Source organism: Kogia breviceps, chromosome 19, assembly GCF_026419965.1.
Source record: "Kogia breviceps isolate mKogBre1 chromosome 19, mKogBre1 haplotype 1, whole genome shotgun sequence".
Classification (NCBI taxonomy): domain Eukaryota; kingdom Metazoa; phylum Chordata; class Mammalia; order Artiodactyla; family Physeteridae; genus Kogia; species Kogia breviceps.
The window spans coordinates 1,481,173-1,497,396 of NC_081328.1; the positions used below are offsets into that span (position 1 = coordinate 1,481,173).

Here is a 16,224-nt window from a genome sequence, read left to right on the forward strand (position 1 = left end):
GCACTCCTGTACATGTTTTCAAATGGAGATGTTTTCGTTTCTCTTGGGTGGCTACCTAGGAGGAGAATTGCTGGGTCACACGGTAACTCTATGTTTAACCTCTTGAGGAACCTCCAGACTGTTTTCCAATGCAGCGGAACCACTTTGCATTCCCACCAGCAGTGAATGAGGGTTCTGGTTTCTCCGTGTCCTTACCAGCACTTGCTGCTATCTGTCCTTTTGCCTGTGGCTGTCATAGTGGGCGTAAGGTTTTCAAACCTTAACCTAAGATACAGGCAGTATTCACACTGACTGGAAACATTGCTGAAGGCACAGTAGACCCACTTCAGAGATGTGAGAATATATCAGATTTTCAGGTCAAGCCAGGAAGCTACTTGGTTTTATGATCTCTTGTTTTTCTCTTGATTTGCAGGTGGTGGTTACGAATACAATTCCACATGAAATCCAGAAGCTCCAGTGCCCCAAAATTAAAACTGTGGATATAAGCATGATCCTTTCCGAAGCCATCCGTCGGATTCACAATGGGGAGTCCATGTCCTACCTTTTCAGAAACATAGGTTTAGATGACTGAACGGCTTTCCTTTCTTAAAACTCTCGAGGGCCAAACTGGAGTAGTAAGAATAAGCACTGTGAGGTGCACGCCTGACTGACGGATTTCACAGGGACCGTCTGTGTCCTGTTCCTCCCGTTTGTTAATTCCTATGAAGGTAGACCGACTTCTTAAGTCCCTTTGGGTGTTTGTGAGTTTATGGGGGCAATTTTTATAAAAGAAAAACTATATTCTCCTCTTAAATAAAATAAGACTTGGTTGTGTTCAGTTTACCTGTTGAAAAAATAACTTGGAGAAAAGATTTTAGGCTCACAAACAACCTTTTCCCAAAGTTGCTGGAGCCCAGGTGCTTTAAAAAGTTAATAAAATAAAATGATATACTGTATGATACTGCAGGTGAAAAGCCAAAAAGATTATGCTGTTAATTCCAGTAAATTACCTTTTTAGAAATGCTTTTATAGACACGCATATGGAATATGTGACCCTTATTTATTTTCTGCAACAAAAGAAGGAATAAAAACTGTATTTGTGTGTGTGTTTTTTTAACTTTGTGTTTTGGCAATTGTTTTATAACTAAAATAAAATGAGAGCTGCGTGTACATGCTGTGGATGTTGAAATGCCCATCAGCTTGTTGAGACTTCTGCAGCGTTGGGGTGACACGGTAGCCTCTTCGGGGTGTAATGTTCCCTGTTCTGTTTGTCCAGGACCCTGCACGTTCTCGACGCGTAGTCACTTGACTGCAGCAGGAGAGGAATTGGAACACCAGCTGTGAGCCACTGGGGCAGGTCAGGAGTTGGCGTGAGCTGCCCTCTGCATCTTGGCGTGGCTCCTTGGCGTGGCATCTTTGTTCTGCTCCTTGTTTAAACAAAATGCAGCACTGCATGCTCTGGAAAATGAGATGCTGGCAGGGAGGGGGTTACAGAGGGCAAGTGATGTGACCCTTGTCAGTGTCAAGCATCTAGTGTTGTCTGTCAGAGTTCAGAACTCAGAACTCTGCCTTTGAGTTTATCAGGCTGGGAGACACTGGGGTCCCGTGAGTTATGCCACTAAGGTCATGTAATGGCAGTCCCCTCCAGTTCATGCAGGAAAGAATTAGCACTTTCTTAAAAAGAAGAAGATTATACTTTTTCTTTCAAAAAACCTTAAACCTTTGCTTTCTGAGTGCATGCTCAGAAAAGACCTGAGAAAGCCTTTAAGCTCGCACCTCTGGCTGCCCTTGAGGTTCTGTGTAAGCAGGAAGGGAGGGCCAAGGCAGGGTTGTAAATTTTCTGGCTGAGTGTTGAAGGCACGCCCCAGGACACACAGCCCATCTGCGGACTGGGGGGGTTGCTCTCTCTCTCTCTCTCTTTTTTTTTTTTTTTGGTTTCAGGGTTTTACGGAAGTGTGTGATGACTCACTAGCTGACTGTCCAGAGATTTCAGTTGCCACAAACAACAAAGAATACAGACTTCACAAAATCAGTTTTGAAAAGCCACTGTGCAAACAAACCCTGTGGAGGGAGGAGAATCTGATTTCCAGACTTTCACATTATAATATTTAAAATACCAGTTTTCAACAACAAGAAAAAATTCCGAGGCATGTAAAGAAACAAGAAGTTGGGCCCATACATGGGGTCTTCCTTGAGGAAGCCCGGACTTTAGACCTACTAGACAAAGACTAAGTCAACTATTTTATACATGCTCAAGAGCTAAAGGAAATCATAGGAATTATGTCTCACCAAATGGAGAATATCAATAAGGAGAGAGAAATAATAAAAATGAACCAGACAGAGAGGATTTGAGGAAGATGGTAGAGTAGGAAGCACCAGGAATCTGTCTCGCCACCTAGACAGTTGCAGCGGCAAATAACATCTGATGATTTTGGAATTCTGGAGTCTATTGAAGGTTTGCAATTTCCAGGGGAAGTGTTGGACAGTAGATTATAGCTAATTTGGGTCAAAACCAGCTCTTAGTACAGTTGGAGATACCTGGCCCCCACTCCCAGCCCTGTGGCAGGCAGCTCTGCACACGTTCCTGGAGTAGTCCGCACCAGCTTGTGGGAGCCAGGATAGGCAAAAAGGCCCCCTCCTCCAGATAGCAGGGGTTTGTGCTCTGATAGCTGATAGCGGCTTTTGATCACAGAAGTGCAAAGAGGCTGGTCGCCGTTGTTACTTCGCCTCCCCCATTGTTGCAAGCTGCTCCTCCAGTTGAAGAAGGAATAGTGCCTAACTCATGCTATGAGGCCAGCATTACCCTACTACAAAAAACAAAGGCATTACAAGAAAAATAAAGCAAAGTCCAGTATCTCAAGAACATAGGTGCAGAGATCCTTAACAAAATATTAGCAGAACAATTCCAACAATGTATAAAAAGAATTATGCATAACCAAGTGGGTTTATCCCAGATATGCAAGGCTGTCTCAACATTTGAAAATCAACTCGTGTAATCCATCACATCAGCAGACTAAAAAAAGAAAAATGATTATATCAATTGATGCAGAAAAATCATCTGACAAAATCCAACATCCATTCATGATAAAAACTGACATAGGAGTAGAGAGGGAATTTCCTCATCTTGTTAAAGGATATCTTCAAACAACCTACAGTGAACATCATACTTGGTGAGAAATGAGAAGCTTTCCCACTAAGTTCAGAAGTAAGGCAAGGATGTCTCCTCTCAAGGACGTCTCACTCTTTTTCAACATTCTACTGGAAAGCCAAGCTAATGCAGTAAGACAAGGATTTGAAAGGTACACAAATTGGGAAGGAAGAAATAAAACTGCTTTGTTCTCAGATAATATGATCATCAATGTAGAAAATCTGAAAGAGTAACAATGCCTCCACCCCAACTCGGAACTAATAAGTGATTATAGTTAGATTGCAGGATACAAAGTCAATCGGTTTTCTATATTACCAGCAATGAACAAGGGGAATTTGAAAATAAATATACAATATCATATACATTAGCACCAAAAATATGACATACTTAGGTATAAATCTAACAAAACATGTACGTGATCTATATAAGGAAAACTGTAAAACTCTGATGAAAAATCAAAGAACTAAATAAATGGAGAGATAGTCCATATTCATGGAGAGGAAGACTAATTGTCAAGATGTCAGTTCTTTCGAACTTGATCTAAAGATTCAGTGCAATCCCAGGGACTTCCCTGGTGGTGCAGTGGTTAAGGACCCAACTGCCAGTACAGGGGACATGGTTCAAGCCCTGGTCTAGGAAGATCCCACATGCCGCAGATCAACTAAGCCCATGCACCACACTTACTGAGCCTGTGCTCTAGAGCCCACGAGCTACAACTACTGAAGCCCGTGCACCTAGAGCCCATGCTCTGCAACAGAGAGAAGCCACCGCAATGAGAAGTCCACGCACCGCAACAAAGAGTAGCCCCCGCTCGCCACAACTGGAGAAAGCCCGTGTGCAGCAACAAAGACCCAGTGCAGCCAAAAGTAAATAAACAAATAAATAAAAAGATTCAGTGCAATCCCAATCAAAATCCCACCAAGTTATTTTGTGGATTTTGACAAACTGATCCTAAAGTTTACCTGGAGAGAGAGACGACTCAGGATCACCAGTACAATATTGAAGGAGAAGAGCAAGGTTGGAGTACTCACACTACCCCACTTCAAGACAACTCTAAAACTACCGTAATCACAAGTGTGGTGTTGTTGAAAGAAGACGTATAGACCAATTGAACAGAGCACCCAGAAATAGATCCACATATATATAGTCAACCAGTCTTTGACAAAGGAGCAAAGGCAACATAGTGGACCAAAAATAATCTTTTCAACAAGTAGTACTTGAATAGCTGGATATTCACATGGAAAAAAAATGAATGTAGACTTAAGTGTGAAAGTCAAAAACATGAAACTCCTAGAAGAAAACCTAGATGACCTTGGTATGGTAGTGACTTTTTAGATATGACACCAAAGAGATGGTCCATGAAAGAGATAATTGATAAACTGGAATTAACTAAGATTAAAAACTTTGCTCTGTGGAATGCACTGTTAAGAGAGTGAAAGACAAGCCACAGACAGAAAATTCTTTGGAAAACGCTTATCTGATAAAGGACTGGTAAAAAGAACAGTTAAATCTCAATAATAAGAAAACAATAACCTGATTAAAAATTGGGCTGAAGACCTTACAGACACCACCAAAGAAAATACACAGATGGCAAATAAGCATATGAAAAGATGCTCTCTATCATATGTCTTCAAGGAACTAAAAATTAAAACGAGATACACTACACACTTATTAGAACGACCAAAATCTGGAACACTGACAACACCAAATGCCGACAAGGATGTGGAGCAACAGGAACTCCGCCATTGCTCGTGGGAACGCAAAATAACCACTTGGGCAGAAAACTAAACACACTTTTACCATGTTATCCAGCAATCATGCTTCTTGGTATTTACCCAAAGGAGTAAAAAACATGTCCACATAAAAACCCGCACGTGGAATTTTATAGCAGTTTTATTCATAATTGCTGAAACTTGGAAGCAATCAAAATGTCCTTCAGTAAGTGAGTGAGTGGATAAACGGTGGCACTTCCAGACAGTGGAATATTATTCAAGCAGCAAAAAGAAATGAGTTCTCCATGAAACGATGTGGAGGAAACTAAAATGAATCTTATTAGACAATCTGAAAAAGCTATACTACTCTATGACTCCAACTGTATGATGGTCTTTATGGAGACTAACAAGATCAGTGGTTGCCAGGGGTTGGTGGGGGGACGGAGGGAGGACTAGAGAGAGCACAGAAGATTTTTGTGGCGGTGAAAAATACTCTGTATGATACTATAATGATGGATATATGTCATTATACATATGTCTAAACCCATAGAATGTACAACACCAAGAGTAAACCCTAATGTAAACTGTGGACTTCGGGTGGTGGTGATGTGTCCATGTATGTTCACCAGTTGTGACAAATTGTACCACTCTGGTGGGGTTGCTGATGATGGAGAGATTGTGCATGTTGGGGCTGGAGCCATGTGGGAAATCTCTGTACCTCCTGCTCAGTATTGCTGTGAACTTAAAACTGCTCTAAAAAAATAAAGTCTTTAAAAAACAAAAAAACCTAGACTGGTTTGACGAAAAACTGGGTACCATAGCCTAGCCAAGCTGACTAGTAAAATTAAACATCGTATTAGGATACTGATTGTAATCCCCAGGGCAACCACTAAGAAAGTAAGTAAAAAATACATAGTAAAAGAAAGGAGAAGGGGGCCAAAATGGTAGACTAGAAAATATCTCTGCAACACCAAAAAGGGAGTAGTGGAGGAATTGAGGACTAAAAAAGATACAACATATAGAAAACAAATAGCATACTGGCAGAAGTGTTTCCTTATCAGTAATTACATTAATATCAATGAATAGAACTTTCCAATCAAAAGGCAGACATTGGCAGGATGGATTTTTAAAAAATGATCCAACTGGGAGTTCTCTGGGGATCCAGTGGTTAGGACTCGGTGCATTCACTGCTAGGGCCCAGGTTCGATCCCTGGTCAGGGGACTAAGATCCCACAAGCCATGCAGTGTGGCCAAACAAACAAAACTTACACAATGTTAAAAAAAAAGTAAAAAAAAAAAAAAAATGATCCAACTATATACTGTGTGCAGAAGAATTGTCTCCAGAGACACAAATAAGGTTGAAAGTGAAAAGATGGAAAGATATATGATACAAAGAGTAACCAAAAGAGGGACTTCCCTGGTGGTCCAGTGGTAAAGAATCCACCTTCCAATTCAGGGGATGCAGGTTCTGTCCCTGGTCAGGGAATTAAGATCCCGCATGCCACAGGGCAACTAAGTCTGCGTGCCACAACTACTGAACCTGTGCACCTCAACTAGGGAACCTGCGTGCTCTGGAGCCTGTGTGCCACAACTAGAGAGAAGCCCGCATGCTGCAAAGAAGAGCCTGCGTGCTGTAACAAAAGATCCCATGTGCTGCGACTAGGACCCAACGCAGCCAAAAAAAATAAGGATAAATAAATATTTTTTTTTAAAAAGAGTAACCAAAAGAGAATTGGGGTGGCTACACAAATATCAGAAAAAGTAGACTTTAACACAAAAATTCCTGCAAGGGACAGAGAAGGACATTATATGATTATAGTGTCAGTTCATTAAGATGATATAAAAATTATATATGCACCTAATGACATAGCCCCCAATAAACGTGAAGGAAAAACTGACAGAACTGAAGGGACAACAGGCAATTCAATAATAGTAATTGGAGACTTACGTGCCCCCTGAAGATAATGGATAGAACTAGATAAATGATCAAGAGGGAAACAGAGGATTTGAACAACAGTATAAACCAGTTCGACTTGATGGACATGTACAGAACAAAAGCAAAATACACCCAACAAGAGCAAAACACACATTCTTCTCAAGTGCACATAGAACATTTCCAGGATAGACCACATGATAAACCACAAAATAAGTCTCAATAAATTTAAAATGATTGAAATCATACAAAGTGTCTTCTCTGACCACAATGTAATGAAATAGAAATCAGTAATAGAAAGAAATCAGGAAAATTCACAAATGCATGGAAATTAGAAAACATTTTTTAAAAAACCAGTGGGATAAAAGAAGAAATCAGTAGGTGAATTAGAAAATACTTTGAGGGACTTCCCTGGTGGTCCAGTGATTAAGACTCTGTGCTCCCAATGCAGGAGGCCCAAGTTCCATCCCTGGTCAGGGACCTAGATCCTGCATGCCGCAACTAAGAGCCTACGTGCTGCAGCTAAGACCTGGTGCAGCCAAATAAATAAATAAATTTTTTTTTAAAGAAAATGTTTTTTTCCATTCCATTGGATTCACCTTGGTTTGTAGCATGTAACATAACTAGTATGTTATATATGTGTGTATACTAATTGAAATTTTTAACAGATTTGTACTTAAAAAAAAATTTATATTTTCTTTTTGGCTGCGTTGGGTCTTCATTGCTGCACACGGTCTTTTTTCTAGTTGCAGTGAGCAAGAGCTACTCTTCGTCGTGGTGCATGCTTCTCATTGCAGTGGCTTCTCTTGTTGTGGAGCACGGGCTCTAGGCACGCAGGCTTCAGTAGTTGTGGCTCGTGGGCTGTAGAGCACAGGCTCAGTAGTTGTGGCACATGGGCTTAGTTGCTCCATGGCCTGTGGGATCTTCCCGGACCAGGGAATGAACCTGTGTCCCCTGCATTGGCAGGCGGATTCTTAACCACTGTGCCACCAGGGAAGTCCTGTACATTTTTTTAATGAAAGTTCCTGGTTCTGCTTGACCAAATAGTGCAATCATTATTTTTTTTTAATATTGTAGCTGGTTTCAGAGGGAAATTATTCACTAATAAATGTATGACATATATCAAGTATTGCCCCCCCAAAAAAATATAACATCCAAAAGAATGAAATACTTGGAGTATTGCCATTTTAACAATATTAAATCTTCCAATCCATGAACATGGGGTGTGTTTCCATTTTTTTTAGGTCTTTAATTTCTTTCAGCAATGTTTTGAAATTTTCATTTTGCGATATCTCGTTGTTTTGCATTTCCCTAACAACTAGTGATGTTGAGCATCTTTTCATGTACCTGTTGGCCATTCATATATCATTTTTTGAAAAATGTCTATTCAGGCCTTTTGCCCATTTTAAAATCAGATTTTAAAATTTTATTTATTTTTTTATTTTGCTATTGAGTTGTATGAGTTCTTTATATTTTTTTTGGATATTAACCCCTTATCAGATACAGGTTTGCAAATATTTTCTCCCATTCTGTAGGTAGTCTTTTCAGTTTGTTGATTTTTTCCTTTGATATGCAGAAATCTTTTAGTTTGATATAGTTCCACTTGTTTTTTTATTTTATTGCTTGTGCTTCAGGTGTCATATCCAAAAAAATCATTGCCAAGACCCATGTCAAGGAGCTTTTTTTTACTATATTTACTTCTAGGAGTTTTTCATAGTTTCAGGTCTTACATTTAAGTCTTTAATTCATTTCAAGTTAATTTTTGTAAGTGATGTAAGATAGTGTTCTAGTATCATTCTTTTACATGTGAATTTCCAATTTTCCCAGCACCATTTATTAAAGAGACTGTCTTTTCTCATTGAGTATTCTCAGATCCCATGTCAAATATTTGTTGACTGTACATGCTTGGGTTTGTTTCTGGGCTCTCGATTCTGTTCCATGGGTCTATTTGTCTGTTTTTATGCCAGAACCAGACTGTTTTGATTACTACAGTTTTATAATATAGCTTAAAATCAGGAAGTGTGATGCTTCCGGCTTTGTTCTTCTTTCTCAGGATTTGGCTATTTGGGGTCTTTTGTGTTTCCCTGTAAATTTTAGGATTGTTTTTTTCTATTTCTCTAAAAAACACCATTGGAATCTCGATAGGAATTGCATTGACTCTGTAGATGGCTTTTGGCAGTATTGACATTTTAACAATATTAATTCTTCCAGTCTGTGAACACAAGATACCTTTCCATTTATTTGCATCTTCTTCAATTTCATCAGTGTCTTATTGTTTTCAGAGTAGAGCTCTTTCATTTCCTTGGTTAAGTTTATTCCCAAGCATTTTATTGGTTTTGATGCTATTGTAAATGGGATCATTTTCTTTGTTTCCTTTTCAGGTAATTTGTTGTTAGTGTATAGTAATGCTACTGACTTTTGTATGTTAATTCTGAAACTTTACTGAATTTGTTGACTAGATTTAACAGGGTTTTTTGGTTTGTTTTTGTTTTGTTTTGTTTTGGTAGAGTCTTTAGGATTTTGTGTGTGTGTGTGTGTGTGTGTGGTACGCGGGCCATTACGGAGCACAGGCTCTGGATGCACAGGCTCAGCGGCCATGGCTCACGGGCCCAGCCACTCCACGGCATGTGGGATCTTCCCGGACCGGGGCACGAACCTGCGTCCCCTGCATCAGCAGGCGGACTCTCAACCACTGCGCCACCAGGGAAGCCCAGAGTCTTCAGGATTTTTAATACATATAATGTCATATTCAGATAGAGACAATTTTACTTCTTCCTTTCCAATTCTGAGGTCTGTTGTTTCTGTTTCTTGTCTGACTGCCCTGGCAAGGACTTCCAGTGCTGTGTTGCATAGGAGTGGGGAGAGGGAACACTCTTGTCTTGTTCCTGATCTTGGAGGAAAAGTTTTTAGCCTTTCACCACTGAGTATGATGTTAGCTGTGGGCTTTTCATACCTGGCCTTTATTATGTTGAGGCACTTCCTTCTGTACCTAATTTGTTAAGAGTTTTTATCATGAATGGATGTTGAATTTTGTCAAATGCTTATTATTCTGCCTCTCTTGAGGGATCATATGATTTTTTTTCTTACTTTCTATTAATGTGATTTATCACATTGATTGATTTCCATATGTTGAACTATCCTTGCATCCCAGTATAAATCTCACTTAATCATGGTGAATGATCCTTTTAATGTGCTGCTGAGTTTGGTTTGCTAGCATTTTATTGAGAATTTTTGCATCTAAATTCATCAGGGATATTGGTTCTTTACTTGTAGTGTCCTTTTCTGGCTTTGGCCTCAGGGTAATGCTAGCCTTGTCATATGACCTTGAGAGTGTTCAAGCTCCTCTTTGATGTTTTTGGGAAGATTTTGAGAAGGATTGGCATTAATTCTCTAATGTTTGGCAGAATTCACCAGTGAAGCCACCTGGTCTTAGGCTTTTCTTCATGTGGAAATTTATGATTACTGACTCAGTCTCATTACCGGTAATTGGTCTGTTCAGACTTTCTGTCTCTTCCTGATTCAATCTTGGTAGTTCGTATGTTTCTAAGAATTTTTCCATTTATTGTAGGTTGTTCAGTTGGTTGGCATATAGTTGTTCATAGTAGCCTCTTGTCATCCTTTGTATTCCTGTTGTGTTGGTTGTAATGTCTCCTTTTTCATTTAAAGTTTTGTTGATACGTGTCCTCCCTCTTTTTTTCCTCGGTTAGTCTAGCTAAAGGTTTGTCAATTTTTTAATCTTTTTAGAGAACCAGCTCTTAGTTTGGTTAATCTTTTTTTATTGTTTTCCTGTTCTCTATTTCATTTATTTCTACTCTAGTCTTTGTTATTCCCTTCCTTCTGCTAACTTTGGGCTCCATTTGTTTTTTTCCTAGTTCCTTGAGTCATAGTGTTAGGTTATTTTGGGGGGATCTTTCTTGCTTCTTAATTGAGGCATTTATTGGTATATAATTCCCTCTTGGAACTACTTTTGCTGCAACCTGTAAGTTTTGGTATGTTGTGTTTCCATTTTTATCCGTCTCAAGAAACTTTATTTCCCCGATAATTTCTTCTTTGATCCATTGGTTATTCAGGAGAGTGTTGGTTAATTTCCATGTGTTTGTGAATTTTCCAGTTTTCTTCTTGTTATTGGTTTCTAGTTTCATACCTCTGTGGTCAGAGAAGATACTTGGTATGATTTCATTCTTCTTGAATTTGCTATGACATCTTTTGTGGCCCAACATATAGTCTATTCTAGAAAATGTTCCATATGCACTTGAGAATAATGTATTCTGCTGTCACTAGGTAGAATGTTCTGCATATGTCTGTTAGGTCTGTTGCTTTGTAGTGTTGTTCAAATCTACTGTATCCTTATGCTTCTCTGTCTGGATGATCTATCCATTGTTAGAGTGAGGCATTAAAGTCCCCTACTATTATTGTATTGCTGTTTACTTGAAGAAAATCTTAATAGGTGCAGGGTTCTACCTTGGTTCAGTACATCTCTGCAGGAGGCCAAGACCTCTAAAGCCTTTTGAATTCCAGAAGCCTATTTATTTTATTCTCAAGGTAAAATGCACATAACATAAAATTCACCACTTAAACTATTTTAAAGTATACAATCCAGTGGCCCCTGGAGAGCTTCAGGATGGGGGCTGGACACCAGAAAGACCAAGGCATGATTAGAGGATTGGAACTTTCAGTCTTGAGCTAATTATTAGCGCCAATGATTTAATCCATCATGCCTAGGTGATAACACCTCCATAAAAACCCCACACGATGAAGGGAACACACTGCCCCAGGCTGGTGAACGCACTGGTGCTAGGACTCTTCTGGGCTTCATTCAATGGACCTCTTCATCTGAATCCTTTATAAATATCCTTTATGATAATCATAAGTAATCGAGTGTTTCCCTGAGTTCTGTGAGCCATCCTAGCAAATTATCAAACCTGAAGAAGGGGTGTGGGAGCTCCCAATTTGCAGACGGTCAGCAGAAATACGGGAGGCCCAGGACTTGCACCTGGCATGTGAAGTGGGAGCGGTTTTGCCGGACCGAGCCCTTAGCCTGTGGGGTCTGCGCTAACTCACAGATAATGTCAGAACTGAGTTGAGTCACAGGCCACCCAGTTGGTGTCCAGAAGGGTGGAGAATTGGTCGGAGCGGAGAAAACCCACACACATTTGGTGTCGGAAGTGGTGTTTGTAAACAGGACATAAAGGCGTCCTTCATTTCCTCCACTGCCACCCTCTCCCTGTCCGCATCCATCAGCTCTTCTTGGCCTCCTTTCCCCAGGCCTTTTGATCAGAAGGTGGAGGGGGTGGCAGGGTCGCCTCTAAGTGGTTTATTTCCTTCCGAGACCCAGGCAGAGGAGCGGGGACCAAATGCTGCTCTTTCAGCTACTGCATCTTTAGGAGACCAGTTTAATAAACCTGCACATCATCCCGTTGTGTCCTTCTGACCAGTACAAAGTGATCTTTTGATTCACGATACGTTTCTAGCAATGGCTTGGGAAGTAAAACCACCTGAGAGGCTAGTTTGTTGGAGGTGAGGTTAGCTGGGGAGGGACGGTCTGAGCCTGCCTGGCTTTACCGTAAGCAGTGACTTACTTGTTCTTCCCTGTCTAGTCCTGCTTGCGAGGGGATTAATCTTTAAACCCTCCGCCTCGGTTACCGAGTAACAGACTCGGTTTTGCAGGCCAGCGTGTTCCTAGAGTACCAGGCGTTCACTCATTAACACTCCTGGAGGGGCTGCGTGTCCCGGTCAAACTCCAGACGTCACACACTGAGACCCACCCGGCTGTGCACAGCGATTTAATGAGTGAGCAAGCGTCTCAGCAGGAAGGACCCAGTGGAACCAGAGGCATCATTGCCACCGACAGGGAGCATCTGGGGCCAGATGTGGAGCTGAAGCCCAAGCCCAGCTCGGGCCCTCAAGCGGTCATGCAGGGACAGGCGGCCAGCCTTGACTGTGACCCACACCACCTACTCTGAGCGCAAAAGGGGACAGCGTGTAGAAAGGCTAAGCGTGGTGGCTCTCAGCCCCTGGCAGACGCTTGCTAGACGCTGGGACCCAGTATCTGTGGTCCTGGGAGACCCTGGGGGCCCAAAAGGATGGTCAGGAAGGGACGGTTTGGCCTGATCACTGGTCTAGAAAAGGGAGCAGGGAATTTGGTGACAGGCCTTTATGGTCCAACGAAGGAGGTTCTAGGACCAGGACTGCCGCGGCTGGAAGTGAACCGCGTGACGGAAGTCACTGTCCGAAGAGCCTCTGGGCCCACTCACGGCCTGCTGGCTGCAGAAGCATGTGGCTGCCACCGTGGCAGTGGCCCCAGAAGTGGGGCATCTGTCCCCAACCCTCCGTGCTTCTTATCTGAATTACATACAGGCTCAGCCACCCATGCAGTAACGACCCCTTTCTGGGACTATTCTGGCTGCCTTTGGATCCACTAGGCTCCCTTTACTTTTCCCAAGCCTCCCCCGAGCGCTCCGCACTCCCTCCATCCCCACTGGGGGTGGAGGAGACGTAGCTGCACTTTGAAGCAGCTTCCCCGCACGCGGCCACACCGTGGGCAGGAGATGGCCCCGTCGGCTCGGTTTAATCATCAATTTGTTTCCTGCCGGGAAGCCCTCTCTGCCCTGGTCTGGCCTCAGTCCCTCTCGCTCAAGCTGGCCCTGCTGCAGGATGGCTGCGGACAACGCTACCAGCGGCCCCCACGCGCCCGGGCAGGAGCTGAGCGTGCTCGACATCACCATCATAGCCGTGTATTTTGCCCTGAACGTGGCCGTGGGCATATGGGTGAGAGGACGGTGGTGGTACCAGCTGGGGCGGGTGGTGGGGTGCGGGGAGGCCTGGTGCCTGCGGGGGTCCTCCTCCCGGCCCCGGGGGAGAACTGTCGGAGACCTTGACCAAGCCCCTTTCGCTCTTTGGCAGCAGCTTCTCAGTCTCTAAAGTGAGGAATAGCAAGTCTCTCTAAGGGCAGGCCCGGTGGGAGGCTCGGGGCCTTCTCTGCGGCTTGACAAGCTGGGGGCCCGGGCACAGCATGCCGTCTTCCTGGCCTCGCCTGCGACGTCAGACGGACTCACTGGGCCAACATCGCCCCGAACGATAGAATCACAGGGGTTCTCGGCCGCACCCACACCAGCTGGGCCAGAATCCAGAGGCGGGGAGGGGCGCGCAGGACCTGGGGGTCTCCGTTTTGACAAATCCGTGTCCACCAGCCTAGCCTAGTTCGTAAGCCAGTTTCTCCCACCTTTGATAGGAGAGAAGTGATTTAGGTCCTCACAGGCAGCAGCGGGGCCCCTTCTCTGCGGGCACTGTGCACATCACCCTAACCCTCCCACAGCCCCGGGCCAAAGGCCAGCCCCGTTTACAGGTGAACCCCGGGGCTTCAGGGGACAGACGCTTGCCCAGTGAACCCCAGGACCCTGCACAGAGGGGAGGGCCTCCTCCCGTCGGCTCCTAACGCCATCAGCTGATGAGCATGTGGGCTGATTCCACCCTTTGGCTGTTGTGAATAACACCGCTGTGAACATTCGAGTACAGGTTTTGCTCGAGCACCTGTTTTCTGTCCTCTGTATCCTGGGAGTGGATTTGCTGGGTCCCGGGATAATCCGTGTGTCTAACTCTTTGGGGAGCCAGCGGACTGTCTCCGCAGCAGGGGCATGAGCCATGCGAGGGCTCCAGTTTCCACCTCTGTCCTTGCAGTCCTCGTGCCGGGCCAGCCGGAACACGGTGCGCGGCTACTTCCTGGCGGGCCGGGACATGACATGGGGGCCGGTGAGTGCACCCTGACTCCTCCCGCCCCTCCTTCCGGTGGGGCCGCATCTGCATCCCTGCTAGGGTCACTAAGTGTGTCCTCTTCACCCAATGTCACCCCCCCGGGCCAGCCCAAGCAGGCAGCCATGGGGCAGGCTGAGACTGGCAGGGGGTCCCCAAGCTGGGGTGCTGGAAAACGTGGAAAGGGTGGGGCTCGGAGTCGGGATGGGTCCCTTGCTAGATCCTTTTCCTCTCTCTCCTCCAGATGGGAGCCTCCCTCTTTGCCAGCAGCGAGGGCTCGGGCCTCTTCATCGGACTGGCGGGCTCGGGCGCAGCTGGAGGCCTGGCGGTGGCAGGCTTCGAGTGGCACGTGAGCTCCTGGGAGGCGGGCCCAGGCTGTGGGCGACCGACCGCGGGAGGAAACACAGCAACCTTGAGAGACGCTGGGTGGGGCCGCATCAGAGCCTGCCCCTCCGTGGCCAGAGGGGCAGCTCCCAGCAACTGGGGCGGCCAGAGTCCAGGCAGGCGGTGCTCCTGGGGAAGCTGGGTCTTCAGAATGCTGAAGAGCAGCAGGAAGCCGTGAGCCTTTGCCTGGCCATCTGTTTATAGGGCCGCCGGGGGGGTGGGGGTGGGGGCGGGGCGGGGGCGGGGCCATCCCAAGTCCTCAAGGCAACTCAGGCCTCCAGACCCCTGGTATCTGCTGTCCTTACTCGGCCTCCGTCCCCCTCAGGCCACGTACGCGCTGCTGGCCCTGGCGTGGGTGTTCGTGCCCATCTACATCTCCTCGGAGGTGAGTCTGCTCCTGGGGCCTCAGGACAGCCTCGCCTGCGTCCGGGCCTCGGTTGGAGTGGGTGGTGGTGAGGGCCAGGACCCCTGGCTTCACTCACAAGGTGAGCGAACCCACAACTCTCAGCTCTGGGTTTGTTGTTAGTCCGACTAACACTCCCATCGGCCCACGAAGACAGGCCCCCTCGGGCCTCAGACCATGGGCCTCGTCTGTTGGTTTCTACCGTACCTGCGTGTTGCATCTGGGGGATGTTGCATCTACCCGAGCACACAGGCTGCACACCTGGGCTGCACACCCAGGAGACACTGTCCTTGACTCCGCCACTCCTTCAGCCCCCAGCTGGGCTGTCACTAAGTCCAGGGGATCCCGTTTCCTGGATGTCTCAGTCTGGCACAGCCAGCTTCCCCAACCAGCCAAAGCTCATCTGGATTTGTCACCACGGCCTCCAAACTCACCCCTGTGCCCGCAGGCACAGTCCCCTGAATCCATTCCTCCTGTCTCAGCCTGACACGCCCCGGCCTGAGCCCCTCAGGATGAGATCAGAACGCTGAGCCTGGAACTCCAGGCCCGGTGTCGGGCCTCTGAGAAGCTCCCGGTCCTGAACACTGGCCGTGGTCTCGCAGCATGCTTAACCCCTGCCCCCGTGCCCCCCGCCAGATTGTCACCATGCCTGAGTACATCCAGAAGCGCTACGGAGGCCAACGGATACGCATGTACCTGTCTGTCCTGTCGCTGCTGCTGTCTGTCTTCACCAAGATATCGGTGAGCTGCCCCACCCCCAGCTTCTCGCTGGAACAGCCCTGCTCTGGGGCCCTCGAAGGGACCTGACATCCCTTGATCTGTCTCTGCCTTGTCCAACAGACGGGGAAACTGAGGCCCAGAGAGGCACACTGACTTGCCCAGGGTCACACAGCTGGCCCAGCACCCTGCGGCTGGG

General features: G+C 45.6%; 2 protein-coding genes across 4 annotated transcripts in view; both read left to right on the forward strand.

Annotated features, from left to right (window-relative positions):
• Positions 1-5,625, forward strand: part of PRPSAP2 (phosphoribosyl pyrophosphate synthetase associated protein 2) — a 38,714-nt gene extending 33,089 nt beyond the window's left edge. For both annotated transcript variants that reach the window (XM_067020809.1, XM_059048462.2), the window contains one exon: positions 413-5,625. In XM_067020809.1, the coding sequence (XP_066876910.1) occupies positions 413-571 (159 nt within the window). In that variant the 3' untranslated portion in view covers positions 572-5,625. The remainder of the gene's footprint in view (positions 1-412) is intronic.
• An 8,866-nt stretch (positions 5,626-14,491) lies between these two features.
• SLC5A10 (solute carrier family 5 member 10) overlaps positions 14,492-16,224 on the forward strand; it is a 53,255-nt gene continuing 51,522 nt past the window's right edge. The window contains exons 1-4 of one of the 2 annotated variants that reach the window (XM_059048490.2): positions 14,492-14,521; positions 14,766-14,870; positions 15,231-15,290; positions 15,945-16,049. In XM_059048490.2, coding sequence (XP_058904473.2) covers positions 14,507-14,521; positions 14,766-14,870; positions 15,231-15,290; positions 15,945-16,049 — 285 coding nt within the window. In that variant the 5' untranslated portion in view covers positions 14,492-14,506. Of the gene's footprint in view, positions 14,522-14,765; positions 14,871-15,204; positions 15,291-15,944; positions 16,050-16,224 lie in introns of those variants that run through there. The other variant, XM_067021936.1, reaches the window with a different exon arrangement.